General features: G+C 40.2%; 1 protein-coding gene across 1 annotated transcript in view; it reads left to right on the top strand.

Annotated features, from left to right (window-relative positions):
* LOC135517557 (N-chimaerin) overlaps positions 1 to 21,007 on the top strand; it is a 53,358-nt gene that overhangs the window by 22,102 nt on the left and 10,249 nt on the right. Inside the window, exons 8-9 of the mRNA XM_064941970.1 lie at positions 9,198 to 9,275; positions 12,893 to 12,977. Of these exons, the coding sequence (XP_064798042.1) occupies positions 9,198 to 9,275; positions 12,893 to 12,977 (163 nt within the window). The remainder of the gene's footprint in view (positions 1 to 9,197; positions 9,276 to 12,892; positions 12,978 to 21,007) is intronic.

Genomic DNA, 21,007 nt, shown 5'->3' with positions numbered 1-21,007 from the left:
ACAGTCCAGAACAGACTATGGGAGGTAGACAGTACGACATAGAGCCATGACTACATGGAACTCTATTCTACAGCAAGTAACTCATGCAACTAGTCAAATTAGATTTTTAAAAAATGATAGAAATACACCTTATGGAACAGCAGGGACTGTGACGCAACACACGCATAGGCACAGACGCATGCATACAAACACAAGATAACATACTCGCTATACACATGGCTTTTGTGTTGTAATTATGTAGAGAAGGGGCCTGAGGGCACACACTTAATGTGTTGTGGAATGTATTGTATTGTTTTTAAATTGTATAACTGCCTTGATTTTGCTTGACCCCAGGAAGAGTGCAGCAGCTAATGGGAATTTATTATAAATACAAGTTCCTCCGCCCCAGAGGTGTGTGCTCAGCCCCCTGCTGTACTCCCTTGTCACCCATGACTGTGTGGCAACTCGATCATGAAGTTTGCTGAAGACACAACAGTTTGTAGGCCTGATTACTAACAATGACGACAGGGAGGAGGTTAGAGCCCTGGTGGAGTGGTGCTATGAAAATAACCTCTCCCTCAACAAAACAAAGGAGCTTATTGTGGAATACAGAAGACGAAAGAGGGAGCATGCCCCCAACAATGCCTCTAAAACCTCAGGTAGCTGAAGAAACTCTGCATGACCCTCACAAACTTCTAGAGGCTCAGCATTGAGAGCATTCTGTCAGGCGGCATCACCGCCTTGTCCAGCAACTGCTCCGCCCTCAACCGCATGGCTCTCCAAAGAGTAGGTGCGGACAGCCCAATGCGTCACCGGCGCCATGCTGCCTCCCCTCTAGGACTACAGCACCCGGTGTCAATGGAAGTACTTTTTGGAGTCGGAAAAAGTATGGGAGTAAAAAGTCCATATTTTCTTTCGGAATGTAGTAGAGTAAAAGTTCTCAAATATAAACATGAAGTACAAATGCCCTAAAAACGACTGAAGTAGGACTTTAAAGAATTTTTTACTTAAGTACTTTCCACCACTGTTCCAATATTAACAGAGATATTGAACCACTAGTCACTTCCCGTTTCACACTTAAAATACTGTATACCCAAACATAGCTTGTTCTAATATTACTACTAATGTACAGTTGTATTTTAGTTACACTGTTTAATTAAAACCTCTTACAGCTACCCCCCTACTTTTTTCAATTTCCGCCTGAAGACATAACCAAATCGAACAGCCTGTAGCTCAGGCACAGAACCAAGGATATGCATATTCTTGGTACCATTTGAAAGAAAACACTCTGAAGTGTGTAAATGTGAATTGAATGTAGGAGAATATAACACAATAGATCTGGTTTAGATAATACAATGAAAAAAACGTATGATTTTTAAAAATATATCATCTATACTTATTAATACTTATTTTCCACCATAATTTGCAAATAAATTCATTTTGTCTGTCATAGTTGAAGTGTACCTATGATGAAAATTACAGGCCTCATCTTTTTAAGTGGGAGAACTTGCACAATTGGTGGCTGACTAAATACTTTTTTGCCCCACTGTATATATAGAGTACAGGGAACATAAGGTTGAATATATTATTATGACCTGCTAGATCTACTGTCTCCTTTTTATATTATGACATTTCAGCTAGATCTACTGTCTCTATTATATTATGACAGACCAACTAGATCTACTGTATTATATTACAACAGACCAGCTGTATCTACTGTCTCCATTTCACTTTGGCCATTGTTGTGGGCCTGCCCTCCCCTCAACAGCCTCAAATAGGCTATTTCATTTAGGGGTGGGGTGGGGTGGGGCGGCAGACACGCATCTCACATTTCATGACATTACATGTTTATATATTGCTTCTAAAATGTAAAAAAAAATCACAAAAAAATGTTATAATATTAATTTCAAACAAGGGCATTGGCATGATAAGAACTTACCAGTCCAAAATGATGTCCTCTCCCGTTCAGAAAATATTCCTCCACAATCACTAAATGAATCATCCTACAACAATCTTTGTCTCACTTTCCCAATCAATTTATTCTAAAATTGTGTGTACATCTGTATATTTAGACTTAGATTTAGCTTTCCCTGACTTGGTTGCCATAATGATTGATAAACAATGCAGTGCGTAATATGTGTTTCTCCTTCCGGTATGAAACTTCAATTGCGAATGACTCTCTTTACGCTGGAGCTTACAACATGGGTTGGTCTTGCAACACATAAACATGACCTACTGCCGTTTACCTCAGCTCATTGGCAATCTACCCAGCTAGATTTCAAGACGATCAGTGGTAATTGGGTTAAAAGACAGTCAATCAACGAAATAGCGGGCAAATCATTGGTGCACAATGATGTCATGACTTGTTGTCTTCAAATCGGTTTCTTTCAGTCAATACGTCCCGCGAAATGTCCCATCAGGTTTGATTGTGTTACAAACAAACCAGTTGATTGCAGTGAAACCAAACATGACTAGGAAAGTCACGTTCTGTGTGGGTTATTTACCTGGAATGTGTCGTCGTCAAATGGAATGAGATGGAATTCACGACACAAGCGGTTCACAAAATGTTTTGTGTTAGGCTATAAAACAGATTTTATCAAACAAAAGATCATTCATTGTGTAACAATGAGCATTGGAATTGCAAACAGACAAAGATCGTCAAATGTAAACAATTTATTTTAATGCAGTTTGATTATGTTACGCCTGTGCTGGTTAAAATATATTTTTTTATGGGACTCTATGCTCAGATAATCGCATCGTATTCTTTCGCAGTAAATCCTTTTTTTAAATCTGACAACGCACTGGATTAGCAAGATTCTAGGCTTTCGATACATGTGAGACACTTGTATTTTCATGAATGTTTAATATGACTATTTATGTAGCGATCACCGTATGTTGTGGAATTTCAGCCCGCTAGCGGGTACCGTGCGCAGAGAGGTTAAACACAACACACATTTATTTATATACTGGACTCACTCTAGTGTATCTACTGCTGTGTATATATAATTCTTAGTTTATATTGTGTAAATTCCCCTGGTGTTCATACACTATATATGCAAAAGTATGTGGACACCCCTTCAAATTAGTAGGTTCGGCTATTTCCGCCACACCTGTTGCTGACCGGTGTATAAAATCGAGATGTACAGAGGAACTACATTTAAAAATATCAGTTGAACAGCAATGCAATCTCCATAGATGGAACATTGGCAGTAGAATGGCCTTACTGAAGAGCTCGGACTTTCCAACGTGGCACCGTTGTAGGATGCCACCTTTTCAACAAGTCAGTTCGTCAAATTTCTGCCATGCAAGAGCTGCCCTAGTCAACTAAGTGCTCTTATTTTGAAGTGGAAATGTCTATGAGTATCAACGGCTTAGCCGCAAAGTGGTAGGCTACACAAGCTCAGGGAATGGAATTTGCCGAAGTGTGTAGCGCGTAAAAATTGTCTGTCTTCATTTGCAACACTCACTACGCAGTTCCAAACTGACTCTGGAAGCAACGTCAGCACAATAACTGTTCGTTGAGTGCTTCATGAAATGGGTTTCCATGGCAGAGCATCCGCACACAAGCCTAAGATCGCAATGCCAAGTGTCGGCTGGAGTGGTGTAAAGCTCGCCGCCATTGGACTCTGGAGCAGTGAAAAATGCATTATCTGGAGTGATGAAAACACTCTTCGCCATCTGATGACAGGAGAACGCTACTTGCCCCAATGCATAATGCCAACTGTACAGTTTGGTGGAGGAGGAATAATGTTCCAGTTAAGGGAAATCTTAACGTTACAGTGTACAATGACATTCTAGACGATTTTGTATTATGGATCCCCATTAGCTGCTGCCAAAGCAGTAGTCCAGGTGCCACAAAACTAGAGCCTGTAGGACCTGCCTTGTTGATATTGTTGTTAAGAAGGCAGAGCATCACTTTATTATAGACAGCCTTCTCCCCATCTTAGCTACTTATGCATCAATATGTTTTGACCATGACAGTTTACAATCTAGTGCTACTCCAAGCAGTTTAGTCATCTACATTTCCACATGATTTATTACAAGTTTAAGTTGCGGTTTCGGGTTTAGTGAATGATTTGTCCCAAATACAATACTTTTAGTTTTAGAACTACTTAGAGCAAACTTTTTCATTTGCGTCCCACTCTGAAGCTAACTGCAGCTCTGAGTGTTGCAGTCATTTCAGTTGTTGTAGCTGACGTGTTTAGTCATCTGCATACATAGAAACTCTGGCTTTACTCAAAGTCAGTGACATGTCATTAGTAAAAACGTAAAAAAGCAAGGGTCCTGATTCTGACTTGATTATATTTGATAGGCTTCCATTCAAGAACACCCTCTGTGTTCCGTTAGACAAGTAACTCTTTATCCACATTATAGCAGGGGGGTGTAAAGCCACAACACATACGTTTTTCCAGCAGCAGACTATGATCATTACTGTCAAAAGCTGCACTGAAGTCTAAGAAGATGGCCCCCACAATAATTTTGTAATCAATTTCTCTCAGCCATTCATCATTAATTTGTGTAAGTGCTGTGCTTATTGAATGTCCTTCCCTATAAGCATGCTGAAATGCTGTTGCCAGTCTGTCTACTGTGAAATAGCATTGAATCTGGTCAAACACAATTTTTTTCAAAAGTTTACTAAGGGTTGGTAACAGGCTAATTGGTCGGCTATCTGAGCCAGTAAAGGGGGCTTTACTATTCTTGGGTAGCGGAATGACTTTATCCTCCCTCCAGGCCTGAGGGCACACGCTCTCTAGTAGGCTTAAATTCAAGATGTGGCAGTATAGTCTGCTATTATACTCAGTAATTTTCCATCATGATTGTCAGACTCTGGTGGCTTGTCATTGTTGATGGACAAAAAAAATAAAAAGTCGCCTCCTCCACACTGACTTTACATAATTCAAAAGTACAGTTCTTGTCTTTTCATAATTTGGTCCGATATACTTGGATGTGTGGTGTCAGCGTTTGTTGCTGGCATGTCATCCCTAAGTTTGCTCATAAGTAATTAAAGTAGTTTGCAATATCAGTAGGCTTTGTGATGAGCCATCTGATTCAATAAATGATGGAGCGGAGTTGGCTTCCCCCCCCCCAACATTTAATTTAAGGTAATTTCAGTTGTTGTAGCTTTTTACTATCATTCTTTATATAATTATTTGTTTCATAGTGTAGTTTTTTGTTTAGTCACATGATTCCTTAATTTGCAGTACGTTTGCCAATCAGTTGGGCTGCCAGAACTTAATTGCCATACCTTTTGCCTCATCCCTCTCAACCATACAATTTTTAAATTCCTTATCAATCCAAGGGGATTTAAGTTTTTACTGTCATTGTCTTAATGGGTGCGTGCTTTATTAGTAACTGGAATAAGTTCTTTCATAAATGCGTCATGTGCAGCGTCTGGTTGCTCCTCACTACACACCACATACCAGAAAATATTTTTTGCCTCCACATATGAATCACTTCAAAACTTATTGTATGACCTCTTATACTATATCAGGCCCAGCCTATGGAACTTTTTTCCTAGATATGGCGATTTTATATTGTGATCATTACGTGCTTTGGATTTGGATACTGCTTTAAAGCAAATATCTGCATCGTTTTTAAAAATGTGTTCAATACATGTTGTTGATTGAATTCCTGTGCTGTTTGTAACTACCTTGGTAGGTTGACTGACAACCTGATGCAGGTTGCAGGCACTGGTTACAGTTTGACATTTTTTTTCCTTAGTGGGCAGCTTTGGTAGCCAGTCAATATTTAAATCACCCAGAAAATATACTTCTGTTTATCACAAATTATCAAGCCTTTCACTATCCAGATACTGACTGTTAGCAGTTGGTGGTCTATAGCAGCTTCCCACAAGAATGGACTTTAGGTGAGGAAGATGAACCTGTAGCCATATTACTTCAGCAGTATTTTAACATTAGATCGTCTAAGCTTTACAGGAATGTGGTTCTGAATGTTGACCGCAACACCACCTTCGTTGGCATTTCTGTCTTTTCGGTAGATGTTATAACCATATATTGCTACCACTGTATCGTCAAAGGTATTATCTAAGTGAGTTTCAGAGATCAGAATGTGAGTCCTCTCACATTCATCATGGACCTTGTTTCTTAGGCTACATATGTTAATTATGGTCAATTGTTTTTAGCACTTTTCTGGGTTGCTTGATTGTTTTTAATGCTTTACTGGGAAGATTATCAGAGGTAGACTTTCTTATGTTATTTACATTGGAGCTGATAGTGCAGCTGCATAAAGTGGTCTTCCTACGATTGCACACCACCTCAGTGCTAACAGTGTAACTCTGGTTTATAGGCTCATGATTTCTGCTTACAATAGCTGTAGGACAAAATGATGTTTTGGCTGCAATTAGGTGTACATACTAAATCCTGTGCTTGCAAAAGTTTGGGGAAGGCCCTTTCCTGTTTCAACATGACAATGCCCCCGTGCACATAGCGAGGTCCATACAGAAATGGTTTGTTGAGATCGGTGTGGAATAACTTGACTGGCCTGCACAGAGCCCTGACCTCAACCCCGTTGAACACTTTTGGAATAAATTGAAACACTGACTGCAAGCCAGGCCAAATCGCCCTAAATCAGTGCCCAACCTCACTAATGCTCTTGTGGTGAATGGAAGCAAGTCCCCACATCTAGTGGAAAGCCTTCCCGGAAGAGTGGAGGCTATTATAGCAACAGAGGGGACCAAATCCATGATTTTGGAATGAGATGTTTGACGAGCAGGTGTCTACACACTTTTGTATTCTAAGTCATTCAAAGTTTTGTATCATTCACAACTAAAGTAGCCAAATAACTCAAATGATCACTTTTACGCTCAGTATTACCACTCTCGCTCCAGAAAGGGGGAAGTATGCTTTTTTTTCAGATAAAAACAAGATTCTCTGGTCTGATGAAACCAAGATTGAACTCTTTGGCCTTAATGCCAAGTGTCACGTCTGGAGGAAACCTGGCACCATCCCTACGGTGAAGCATGGTGGTGGCAGCAACATGCTGTGGGGATGTTCTTCAGTGGCAGACACTAGGAGACTAGTCAGGATTGAGGGAAAGATGAACGGAGAAAAGTACAGAGATCCTTGATGAAAACCTGCTCTGGACCTCAGTCTAGGGTGAAGGTTCACCTTCCAACAGGACAACGATGCTAAGCACCCAGCCATGACAACGCATGAGTGGCTTCGGGACAAGTCTCAATGTCCTTGAGTGGCCCAGCCAGAGCCCGGACTTGAACCCGATCGAAGATCTCTGGAGAGACCTGAAAATACTTGTGCAGCGATGCGCCTCATCCAGCCTGACAGAGCTTGAGAGGATCTGCAGAGAATAGGAGACTCTCCAAATACAGGTGTGCCAAGCTTGTAGCGTCACACCCAAGAAGACACGAGGCTGTAATCACTGCCAAAGGTGCTTCAATAAAGTAAATGGTCTGAATACTTATGTAAATGTGATAATTATTTTTATTTTGAAAACATTTTTAAAAACCTGTTTTTTTCTTTGTCATGTTGTATTGTGGGTAGATTGATGGGGGGGGGAACAATTGGATACATTTTATAAGGCTCTAACGCAACAAAGTCAAGAGGTCTGAATACTTTCAGAATGCACTGTATATCATTTATATTGGATCATTGTGTATTCATACCAACCCACCTTCTAAAATCAAACTATTATATGTGGGAACTGAGTTTTCCACATTGTAGTGGATGCAACAATCCAGTCTAGCACTCAATTTCATCATGATGACTTTATATTCCCATTGAGACTAATGCTGTTCTGCCACATTGGACTGGAGTGGAGCAGCACTGTCTGATTTGAGTAGATGGCTGCTCAGTCATTGAGGCATTTTAAACAGCACCACGTTGCATTATAGCCCTAGATCAACTGTAATAATAATATAATAATTAGGGGGTGCTTATATAGTCCTGTTTCACTTATTTACAAATGGGTAACCTGTACAGGTGTGAAATGTAAATGTTTTTCCATTTTACACCTCACACAGAATGGGTTCGTTCACAGCCAGGGGATCAGCCATTATTGAGCAATTACGTGGATAACACTAACACATTTGTTTAAAATTATATTCAGGGGAAGCATGGTGTTCTTTAACTAATAGAAAGGAAGCTCTGTTGTGTAACATGACATATTTTTTGGTAAATAGCTGTTTTGAATACATGCAGATCCGATATTGTTGTTTTTCACTCTGAAAGTTACAACCATGTAGGACTTAGTGGATTGCACCATATCCTAACATTTTGGGATTTGTAATGATTTTTTTCTGTATGTTGTAGATGTGTTTTTGTAGCATTCAGATTGTTAATGCTCAGTCTCAACCCTGGAACGACAGTGGCAGCGTCAAGCAACATTGAGCTGTATTGTAGGCTTGAGGATTGAGCATTCAGTCCTCTCATATCCCATTCACTCTACCTGTGGGGTAATAGGAATATACTATAGCACTGTTGATAAAGCCGAGCCTGTTCTTTTCTCTGATTGGACTGTTCTTAATGTGAGACAAATTCCACAGTGACACAATGCTCCACCCGCGCTCACTCTCTTGCTTTCCCCCCCATGGCCTGTATTCACTCTGGGTTTTGTCTGAGCACCAGTGACGGTATCAGTGTGACATAGGGAGGAGCGGGTTAACTCTGCCACACCTCATCTGCATAGATACGCACACAGTCAAGCTGGATTTTTTTTAGGAATAATCTCGTTTCAAGCATAACCCTGTGCTGGTCAGGGTAAGGGCAAAACTATGTGGCACTGTTATTTAAAGGAATATTCCAACTACTTTGAAACTAATTTTTTTCCTTTCAGATCTTTGCATTCTTAGTGGATTCTACCTGCTGCTGTTGTGATAATGAGTGTGTTGGCTTGTTTTGGTTTACCTGCTGCATTGATTTTAATGATGCCAGCAGCGGTGCTGAGTACAGGCTCGCTCTGAGCTGCTCCGAGTTGACTTCTCTGAGCTTGCGCTCCAGTTCTATCAGTCCTCCAAGTAGGCATCACTTCAGCTGTTCTCTGAGAAAACGGGGGGGATTTCTCTTTTAGTATCCACCCACCATGTTGTACATAGTCAGGGAGGGGAAGAAGTGTCTGGTACACAAGGCTAAGAAGGGGGCGCAGAATGACCTTCTGGCCCCAGCATGGGTTTGAGGATGGGGTCAGGGACCCAGAAGTCCCCTGCCACCTTCTGGAAACCTCTCAAACTGTTTGCCTATTCACAGCTCACCTTGCTGGTACGTCGAGCCACCCTGAAGGACAATGTCCACACGACCAAGTATGAGAAAGTCCACAATTTCAAGGTAAGACCTGAACCTACCTGTTCAGCGCTTCTTACTTTTCCTCTTCCGCTCTTCCTTTTTCACTGCCTTTACGGTGGTTGTATCACATTTGAGGTTTGTTTGATTGGCATATTCTATGTTTTTGGAATGACGGAGTAGAATTGCCAGGAACTTAATAAAAAAATATATCTGATCGGCTTTCCGACCAGCGAGCAGGATTTTGAATAGTCGTGAAGGAGGAGGGTTTGTATTAGTCCTCAGCAACTCTCCTCAGTCTGACTTGCTACCGGACCTGTCGTGGGTAGCTCATATATGTGTGGAGAGGGCGAGGTAGCAAAGCTACCTGACAGAACACAACACAGCCCTTATTTCCATTCTGCCTAGGCAGACGCTTGGGAACCCTCACAGAATTCAGCCTCATCTTGCTATTCATGTCTCTTACCAGTCAAACGCAACAACCATCTTCTCCTAAAATAATCTCAGCCATCAGCCAGATATAATTTCACTCGAGCAGTGGTTCCCAAACTTTTATAGTCCCGTACCCCTTCAAACATTCAACCTCAAGCACTCTCAAATGTTGTTTGTTGCCTCCCACACACACTATACGATACATTTATTAAACATAATGAGTGCCTTTTTGTCACAAACTGGCTCGTGGGAAGTGACAGAGCGTTTAGAGGACCAGGGCGCACATAATAATCAATAGTTTTGCTCTTTATTTAGCTATCTTACATAACAAATACAAGTTAATTGTGAATAACTCACCACCGGTGAGAAGAGTGTGCTTGGAATCATGCACATAACTCTGCAATGTTGGGTTGTATTGAAGATTCTGTCTTAAATCTTTTCCCCCACACAATCTTTGCCTGTATTTAGTTTTCATGCCAGTGAGGGCCGAGAACCCACTGTCACACAGGTACGTGGTTGCAAAGGGCATCAGTGTTTTAACTTCTTGAAACTCCCCAACCCGGATCCGGGTTTGTGACTAAAGCCTCAGGCTCATTAGCATAACGCAACGTTAACGATTTCTGAAAATCGCAAATAAAATTAAAATAATGCGTTTGCTCTCAAGCTTAGCCTTTTCTTAACAACACTGTCATCTCAGATTTTCAAAATATGCTTTTGAACCATAGAAATTGACTAATTTGTATAAGAGTATGCAAAGCTAGCATAGCATTTTGTGTAGCATGTAGCACGCAACATTTTCACAAAAACCAGATAACCAAATAAATAAAATCTTTACCTTTGAAGAGCTTCTGATGTTTTCAATGAGGAGAGTCTCAGTCACATACCAAATGCGCAGTGTTTCCTGAAAGCGTCTGTGTGTAGGAGAAATCGTTCCGTTTTCTACATTGCGTCTGGCTAACGAACCGAAAATGCAGTCACCTACAACGTGAAACTTTTTCCGGATTAACTACATAATATCGACCGAAACATGGCAAACGTTGTTTGGAATCAATCCTCAAGGTGTTTTTTCACATATCTCTTCATTGACATGCAGTTCGTGGAAGCTTGCTTTCCTCTCTGTGTCCCATGGAAAAATACTGGCAGGTGACTTTTGCGCACCAATTTCGGCGCAGGACACCGGGCGGACACGTGGTAAATGTGGTCTGTTATGGTCAATCTTCCAATGATCTGCCCACAAATACGTCACAATGCTGCAGACACCTTGGGGAAACGACAGAAAGGGCAGGCTCGTTCCTCTTGCGTTCACAGCCATATAAGGAGATAATGAAAAACAGAGCCTCAAAAATCCTTGTCATTTCCTGGATGCCATCTCATCTTGGTTTTGCCTGAAGCTCACGTTTTAGGGCACGCACAGAGAAGATCTTTGTATTTCTGGACACGTCAGAGTGTTTTCTTTCGAACGGTAGCAATTATATGCATAGTCGAGCATCTTTTTGTGACAAAATATCTTGTTTAAAACGGGAACGTTTTTCATCCAAAAATGAAATTGCGCCCCCAGAGCATCAACAGGTTAACAGCTTGATTTGCCAAGGCAGGATACTCTGAGCGCAGCCCAATCCAGAAATCTGGCAGTGGCTTCTGCTTTTAAATTCAATTTTCAGGGAACCACTTGTTGCAATTTCGATGAGTCTCTCTTGCTCAGATATCAGTAAGTGGACTGGAGGCAGGGCATGAAAAGGATAAAAAATCCAGTTCTTTGTGTCATCCATTTCGGGAAAGTAATTGCACAGTCAACTCACTCAAGTGCTTCGCTATGTCACATTTGACATTGTCCGTAAGCTTGAGTTCATTTGCACACAAAAAACTATTCAATTATGGAAAGAACTGTGTGTTGTCCTTGTTAATGCAGACAAAAAGAGCTCCAACTTCTTAATCATAGCCTCAATTTTGTCCCGCACATTGAATATAGTTGTGAAGAGTTCCTGTAATCCTAGATTCAGATCATTCAGGGTTAGAAAAAACATCACCCAGATAGGCCTGTAGTGAGAAACTCCTTATCATGCAAGTGGTCAGAGTTGCAAGTGGTCAGACAAGTGAGAATTCATGATCAGTAAAAACTTTAAGCTCGTCTCTCAATTTAAAAAAACGTGTCAATACTTTGCACCTTGATAACGAGCACACTTCTGTATGTTGTTAAAGCTCTACATGGTCGCTGCCCATATCATTGCATAGTGCAGAAAATACACGAGAGTTCAGGGGCCTTGCTTTGACAAAGTTAACTATTTTCACTATTGTGTCCAAAACGTCTTTCAAACTATAAGGCATTCCCTTGGCAGCAAGAGCCTCTCGGTGGATGCTGCAATGTACCCAAGTGGCGTCGGGAGCAATTGCGGGAGCAATTGCTTACACATGCTTTCACTCCACTATGTCTCCCAGTCATGGCTTTTGTGCCATCAGTACAGATACCAACATGAGCAGCAGCTACATTTGGCTACATACGGACCGTTAGTGGAATTCCTGCAAGAGACTAACAGTTAATGTGATTGGATGTTAATTATTTGACAAGGCTACCTGTATTTGACATTGTTATTTCACTGAAGACTAGATGGTTTAATTTTGTTTGGCAGTGAAACAAGGCTACTCAGTCGAGCAAACATAAAAAATATGTATAATTTAAAAGGTATAGCATTTTCACAATAATTAATTTTGTTTTGTGAGATTTAAAAAAACAAGACTGCATTAACACCAATCCATTAGGTTTTCTCATTTGTTGTTTATCTTGTCATTTGCACAATAGGCCTATCCTCCACGTTCCCATTCCCAAAATAACAATCTAAAACCAGGCGTGATTTTATTATTTATATTTTTGGGTAATCTTATGAGTCCACCGTGCTTTTCACTGGAGATAAATGTTGAACATTTCTGATTGGTCTCGCCATTACCTGGCAGAACTAGGCATTTGTTTGTGATGTGGTCCCGTTTTAGATTTCAATTGATAATCCTTTCATTGTCAACCATGGTATTCACAAACACTCCTGCCACACTCCAACCATTAAGACTTGCCAGTCTGCTTTCTTGCGCTGCTTATCTCTCACAGGGATAATTACCAATTGGCTCCTTCAGTGTGTGTAGGCTGTGGAGAGCCAGGGGAAGGCCAAGTATGTCCATCTATCCTTCCATCCAGTAAGAAAGTGACCAAGTTTTCCATCCTTTCTTCCTCTCCCCTGCAGGTGCACACCTTCCGGGGACCCCACTGGTGTGAATATTGTGCCAACTTCATGTGGGGCCTCATCGCTCAGGGAGTGAAATGTGCAGGTAAAGGGAGGGTGGGAAGCGAACTGTGATCTTTGTGTTTTGTCTTTTTACACACAGCTAATTTGAACCTGGTTTTGAGGAGATGTCACATGCAGCACCATACAAGTGTCTACAGGGCATTTGTAACTTCACTCTGGTCATCTATTTCGAGAACAGAGCTCTCTGGTGTGAGAGTGGCAGAGCGCAGAATAATTGATGAATTGAAATGTTGCCAGTAATTGACTATCACTAACCCTCTTGATAACATGAAAATAGTCTAACCAGCTCTGGAAAGGTGAGTAAAATGGTCAGTGTGAACTGTTCTCTCATTTTTGTATTTAAAGTAGCTCGCAAGCTAATCAATGTTAGCCAGTTCGCTTGGGTGCTTGACTGCCGTTGTTTTATTTTTGTTTAACCTTTTATTTTAGGGAAAACAAATTCAAACCAACAGCGCATTCTGAAAGTATTCAGAACCCTTGACATTTTCCACATTTTGTTATGTTACAGCCTTATTGTAAAATGGATGCAATTGTTTACCCCTTAATGGCAAAGCAAAAACAGGTGATTAGAGATTTTGGCAAATGTATTAAATAAAAAGCTGATATCAAATTTACATGGGTAAGGGTAGGCATCAACACATCTGCCACACAGATCCTCAACACTGGGGCCCCTCAGGGGGTGTGCTTAATCCCTTACTGTACACCCTGTTCACCCATGACTGCGTGGCCAAACACGACTCCAACACCATCATTAAGTTTGCTGACGACACAGCAGTGGTCGGTAGGCCCTTAATGTGAAAGAGACAAAGGAGTTGATTGTGGAATACAGGAAAAGTGAGGCCGAACATGTTCCTTGGTGTCCACATCACCAGCGATCTATCATGATCCAAACACACAAAGCCAGTTGTGAAGAGGACACGACACATTTTCCCCTTCAGGAGACTGAAAATATTTGCCGAAGGTCCCCAGATCCTCAAAAAGTTACACATCTGCACCATCAAGAGTATCCTGACCGGTTGCTTCACCTCCTGGTATGGCAACTGCTCGGCATCTGACCGCAAGGCGCTACAGAGGGTAGTGCGCTACAGAGGGTAGTGCATATGGCCCAGTACATCACTGGGTCAAAGCTTCCTGCCAACCAGGACCTCTATACTAGGCGGTGGAAGAGAGCACAAAAAATTGTCCGACTCTAGTCACCCAAGTCATAGACTGTTCTCTCTGCTACCGCATGACAAGTGGTACCTGAGCGCCAAGTCTAGGACCAAAAGGCTCCTTAATAGCTTTTACCCCCAAGCCATAAGACTGCTGAACAATTAATCAAATGGACACCAGGACTATTTACATTGACCCCCTCCACCCCTAATTTGTTTTTACACTGCTGCTACTTGCTTTTTATTATCTATTATCTTTACCCCTACCTACATGTACGACTAACCTGTACCCCGCACATTGACTCAGTACAGTATATAGCCTTCATTATTGTTATTTTATTTAATCAAGTGGTAAATTGCATTGTTATGAAGGGCAAAGCTTTTGTATGATGCCTTTCTCAACCAAAATTACTACAACTGCTAGTATCTGCTTGGCTGGGTAATTAAACTACTTGTTTATAAAAACGTGAAAAAAATTTTTTTTATACAACTTTTCACATAACACAACTGTTGATGAAGCAGTCTGTCATCAGGGCAGTAATTCAAGTCAAGCTAATTCTAAATCGTCAATAGTTACCACAACCACAAAGTCGTAAAGCACACCTATTTCTATAATTTGTCTTCTTAAAATGTGATTTTAACCCCAACCTTAACCACACCGCTAACCATATTCCTAAACATAAATTAAGGTGGTGATCTTGTCTTAGAATAATGTTATACTATGCTATTACAGTGATTCTTGGGGACCTTCAATGCTGCTGACATTCTTTGGTACCCTTCCCCAGATGTGTGCCTCGACACAATCCTGTCTAGGAGCTCTACGGACAATTTCTTTGACCTCATGGCTTGGTTTTTGCTCTGACATGCACTATCAACTGTGCAAACTTATATAGACATGTGTGCGTGCGTGCCATCCCATAACATCATAAGATGATCAATGAAAACAGCATGCACCTGAACTCAATTTCGAGTCTCATAGCAAAGGGTCTGAATACTTACAATACCAGTCAAAGGTTTGGACACCGACTCATTCAAGGGTTTTCCTTTATTTTTCCTATTTTCTACGTTGTAGAATAATAGTGAAGACTTCAACTATGAAATAACACATGGAATCATGTATTAACCAAAAAATTGTTAAACAAATCAGATAATGTTAGTTTCTTCGAAGTAGCCACCCTTTTGCTTTTTTATTTGTAATATTTATTTAGGGTGTAGATTAGCTTTAATATTGCAGATTGTTGCTTCCATCAATGTAATTGTCTGCATAACTTCCAATCCCCCATATTCTTTTTACATACATAAATACATATCTATAAAAAATATTTCCTTTATTACCCTTCCACCCCTCCCCCAATTGGAGCAAACTAGTGAACAACTCTTAGGCCTGTATTTCAAGCTTTCATGGACAGTATTTTACAATAGTTTTATTTTGTTTGTTTTTAACTATTGTCCTTCCTCTAACCTCAACCTCCCATATATTTTTGATGTCCATCTGGTTTGCCATATCTTGAAAACTGTACTCTTTCAGAAAGGTTCTTAACCTATAAATGTTTAACGGGCACAGTATGTTTTACATTAGTTATCTTGTGATTAGTCCCAACCTTCAGCTCCATTCAACCCCTCCCAAATATCTCTTAACACCATCCATATTGGATTTCTATTTGCCATATGTTTTTCAACTGTGCTGTGATGTTTCACAAAAGTTATGAACCTTTCTATTCTCATTGTTTCTACAGATTGAAAATAAACGTTTTTACTAAAAGTATTATTATATTATTGATCGATTGACTATGACTTTTCAGATCGCCCAGTAGTGCTATCTGCAAGGTTAGCTCCAGGTAAATATTGCAATTCTTCAGTCATTCCTGGACCTGTGACCAAAAACAGGCTACATATGGACAGTACCAAAACAAATGATCGAATGATTCTGTCTCTTCGCAGCAGAATGTGCAGAGCTGGGAATGTTGTATCTTCCATATAAATAACATTCTGTTAGTTGCAAGAATTGTATATAATTTTAATTGTGTTTTGAATCTGGCGTCGTATTACCATAAACCATGTGTCATGAAATCGGTGAGTCAAAAATCTCTTCCCAACTATTTAGTTATCTATATGGCATGGCTGTCAATTTTTTTGGTCCTTACAGTAAATTAAACTGGTATACTTTTTTTTTATTTATCACAATTTTCTTGAATCAATTATGGTCTTTAATGCAGGGCCGCCAGACTTTTCCCCACTTCCACTTTCCCCTTACATGTTTGCGGTAATGCCGCAATTAGTTGGTTGTAATTATGGGTAGAGCAGACATTTTCATATGTTTTAGTTAGCTGCATGTATGACAACTCCACCACTTATACCTTATTTTTTTTGTTTTTTTTCTGGACGATTTAAATTTAAATTGCAACCAACTTTCTATGGCTTGTTTTAAAAATAGCAATATTCGGGAGATTTCCTTTTCAAATTACTGAAGGTGAGAGGTTAATAATCAGAATAAAGGGGAAAAATGTGTTTCTTGAACAAAGGGTGAGACATTCTTAATAATTTGCTAGAGAACCATTTAAGTGTAACTTTTGTATGACAGAAGCCTTTAGTGAGAGGTCTAATGCTTTAACGTTTAATAATTTCTTCCCTCCAAATTCATATTAATTTTATAAATAGGCGTGTTTTAATTTTGTCAGGCTTGCTATTCCAAATAAAATTTGAATGTTTTTCCTCATATACTTAAAACTGTTTGCTAGGTGTAGGCAAGACCATAAGCAAATAGGTAAACTGAGACATGACTATAGAGTTAATCAGGGTGAGGTTAGTAAAATTATCTAGATCCTCTGAGGCATACAATTTGTGGATTTAAAAGAAAACATGAATCAGCATATAATGACACAATTGTATTTAAGACTTGTATTTCTAATCCATTGATATTATTGTTGGATCTGATTTTAATAGCTAACATATCGATGGCCATAATAAATAGATATGCCAAACCTCCAAACGAGCTTCAATGCCATAACACTCCTTCCGTGGCTTCTAAATGCTCTTAAATGCTAGTAAAACTAAATGCATGCTCTTCAACCGATCTCTACCCGCCCGCCCTCCTAGCATCACTACTCTGGACGGTTCTGACTTAGAATATGTGGTCAACTATAAATACCTAGACTGTGAACTCTTCTTCCAAACTCATATTAAGCATCTCCAATCCAAAATGTAATCTAGAATCGGCTTCCTATTTCGCAACAAAGCCTCCTTCACTCAAGCTGCCAAACATACCTTCGTAAAACTGACTATCCTGCCGATCCTCGACTTCGATGTCATTTACAAAATAGCCTCCAGCACTCTACTCAACAAATTGGATGCAGTCTATCACAGTGCCATCCTTTTTGTCACCAAAGCCCCTTATACTACCCACCATTGCGACCTGTATGCTCTCGTTGGCTGGTCCTCGCTACATATTTGTCGCCAAACCCACTGCCTCCAGGTTATCTATAAGTCTTTGCTAGGTAAAGCCCCACCTTATTTCAGGTCACTGGTCACCATAGCAACGCCCACCCCAGCAGGTATATTTCACTGGTCATCCCCAAAGCCAACACCTTCTTTGGCTGCCTTTTCTTCCAGTTCTCTGCTGCCAATGACTGGAACGAATTGCAAAAATACTGAAGTTGGAGACTTATCTCCCCCACTAACTTTAAGCGTTTGCTGTCAGAGCAGCTTATCGATCGCTGCAGCTGTACACAGCCCATCTGTAAATAGCCTATCCAACCAGCTACCGACCTCATCCCCATGTTTTTTTTTCTGCTCTTTTGCACAGCAGTATTTCTACTTGCACATCTATCACTCTAGTGTTAATTGCTAAATTGTAATTACTTTGCCACTATATGGCCTATTTATTGCCTTACATCTTTCATTTGCACACACTGTATACATATTTTCTATTGTGTTATTGACTGTACGTTTGTTTATCCCATGTAACTCTTGTTGTTTTTGCTTTATCTTGGTCAGGTCGCAGTAAATGAGAACTTGTTCTCAACTGGCCTACCTGGTTAAATAAAGGTAAAATAAAAAAATGGTGGAAATCTTGTTTTACTCTTGACCGTTTAAAACTTTGAGATGTAGCCATTATTTACTATTTTACACCTAGGGTTACGATACATGATTTTAACCCATTTTATAAGAGATTATTTTAAATTGAAATGTTTCAGGCATTTATATAAAAAGCCTTTTCAAGGTCCGCTATGAATAGCAGGCCTGGTTTACCAGATTTTTCATAGTGTTCTATTGTTTCCAATACTTGCCTTATATTATCTCCAATGTATCATCCATGTAAAAAAAAAAAATGATTTAGAATTAATAATATCCAACGTGCTATAAATTTTGAGAAGTAGTGCTGGGGCTCCCGAGTGGCACAGTGGTCTAAGGCACTGCATCTCAGTGCTCGAGGTGTCACTACAGACCCTGGTTCGATTCCAGGCTGTATCACAACCGACTGTTATTGGGAGTCTCATAAGGCGGCGCACAATTGGTCCAACATCGTCTGGGTTTGGCTGGGGTAGGCCGTCATTGTAAATAAGAATTTGTCCTTGACTGACTTGCCTTGTTAATAGGGATAGGCGTCCCGCTACCTGTCGACAACATCTGGTGAAATTTGAGGGCGCGCAATTCAAATAAATAATGGTAATATTCAACATTCATGAACATACAAGTATCTTATATAATTTAAAAGCTTACATTCTTGTTAATCTTACTGTTGTCCGATTTACAATAGGCTTTACAGCGAAAGCATACCATGTGATGGTTTGAGGAGAGCGCCCCACATGAACATATTTTTCAACCAGCACAGGCTTCATAAAATCACAAAGCGATTTAAATAAATCACTTACTTTTGAAAATCTTCCTCTGTTTGCAATCCCAACGGTCCCAGCTACAACATGAATGGTCGTTTTGTTAGATAAAATCCTTCTTTATATCCCAAAAAGTCTGTTTAGATTGCACCATCGATTTCAGTAATCCACTCGTTCAACATGCAGACAAAGGAGTCCAAAAAGCTAAACGTTGTTCAACAAATCAAACTATGTTTCTATTTAATCCTTGGGTATCCTAAAATGTAAATAAACTGTAATATTACATACGGAAAGAAGTATGTTCAATAGAAATTAAAATGAGTAAGCATGCATCCTCTTCACCACGTGCCAACCGACTGATTTTGAACCTGGAGTCTTTGTACAAAAACTCAAACTTCTTGTTCATTTTTTAAGAAACAAGCCTGAAACAATGAACAAAGACTGTTGACATTTAGTGGAAGCCATAGGAATTGCAACGGGAGCTCAAAAAAAAAAAATCTGTTTTTTTGGGGGGGGGGATTTCACCTGCCATATCAATTGTGTTATAGTCTCAGACATTATTGTAACATTTCTAGAAACTTCAAAGTGTTTTCTATCCAATGCTACCAATATATGCATATCCTGGCTTCTGAGTAACAGGCAGTTTTCTTTGGGCACATCAGTCAGGCAGAAATTCAGGAAAATAGACCCTAGCTCTAAGAAGTTTTAAATACAGGTCAAATATTTTTTGTTGTTGTAAAAGACAAAGTACATATTGTGGCAAGAAAAGCTGAAATAAGCAGAGAAACGACAGTCCATCTTTACTTTAAGACATGAACCTTCAGTCAATTTGGAAATGTTCAAGAACATTGAAAGTTTCTTCAAGTGCAGTCGCAAAAACCATCTAGCGCTATGATGAATCGGGCTCTCATGAGGACCGCCACAGGAACGGAAGACCCAGAGTTACCTCTGCTGCAGAGGATAAGTTCATTGGAGTTACCAGCCTCAATTGCAGCCCAAATAAATGCTTCAGTGTTCAAGTAACAGAGAGCTCAACAACAACTGTTCAGAGGAGACTGTGTGAATCAGGCCTTAATTTTGCAACCGCCGTGTCTTTGTGAGACACAGAGTTCGTGAAAAGATTATCTCCTCATATGTGTGGTTCCCACCATGAAACATGGAGGAGGATGTGTGAAGGTTTGGGGTGTGCTTTCCTGGTGACACTGTCTATGATTTATTTAGAATTCAAGGTACACTTAACCAGCATGGCTACCACAGAATTCTGCAGCGATACGCCATCTTATCTGGTTTGCGCTTAGTGGGACTCTCCATTTGTTTTTCAACAGGACATTGACCCAACACACCTCCAGCATGCGCAAGGGCTATTTGACCAAGAAGGAGAGTGATGGATTGCTGCATCAGATGACCTGGCCCCCACAATCCCCCAACTTCAACCCAATAGAGATACTTTGGCATGAGTTGGACCGCAGAGTTAAGGAAAAGGAGCCAAGAAGTGCTCGGCACATGTGGGAACTCCAAGACCATTGGAAAAGCATTCCAGGTGAAGCAGATGGAGAGAATGCCAAGAGTGAGCAAAGCTGTCACCAAGGCAAAGGGTAGCTATTTGAAGTATATTAAATACATTTAGATTTGTTCAATACTTTTTGGGGGGTTACTACATGATTCCAGGTGTCATTTCATAGTTTTGATGTCTTCACTATTATTCTACAATGTAAAAATAAAGAAAAACCCTTGAATGAGTGTGTCCAAACTTTTGACTGGTGCTTTATCTAAATAAGGTATCTGTTTTCAATTTAAAAAGTCAACTTTATTTCAGTCAACTGAAATAAATTCATTAAGTCCTAATCTATGGATTTCACATGACTGGGAAAAAAGATTGTTGGATATTGGCGGGAACTGGAACACGCTGTTGTACTCATCAATCCAGAGCATCCTAAACATGCTCAATGGGTGACATGTCTGAGTATGCAGGCCATGGAATTGTGTACAGATCCTTGCGACGTGGCTGTGCATTATCGTGATGTTGGCGGATGAATTGCATGACAATGGGCCTCAGGATCTCGTCACCA

Source organism: Oncorhynchus masou, chromosome 28 (genome assembly GCF_036934945.1).
Source record: "Oncorhynchus masou masou isolate Uvic2021 chromosome 28, UVic_Omas_1.1, whole genome shotgun sequence".
Classification (NCBI taxonomy): Eukaryota; Metazoa; Chordata; class Actinopteri; order Salmoniformes; family Salmonidae; genus Oncorhynchus; species Oncorhynchus masou.
This window is presented reverse-complemented; position numbering and strand designations above follow the sequence as displayed.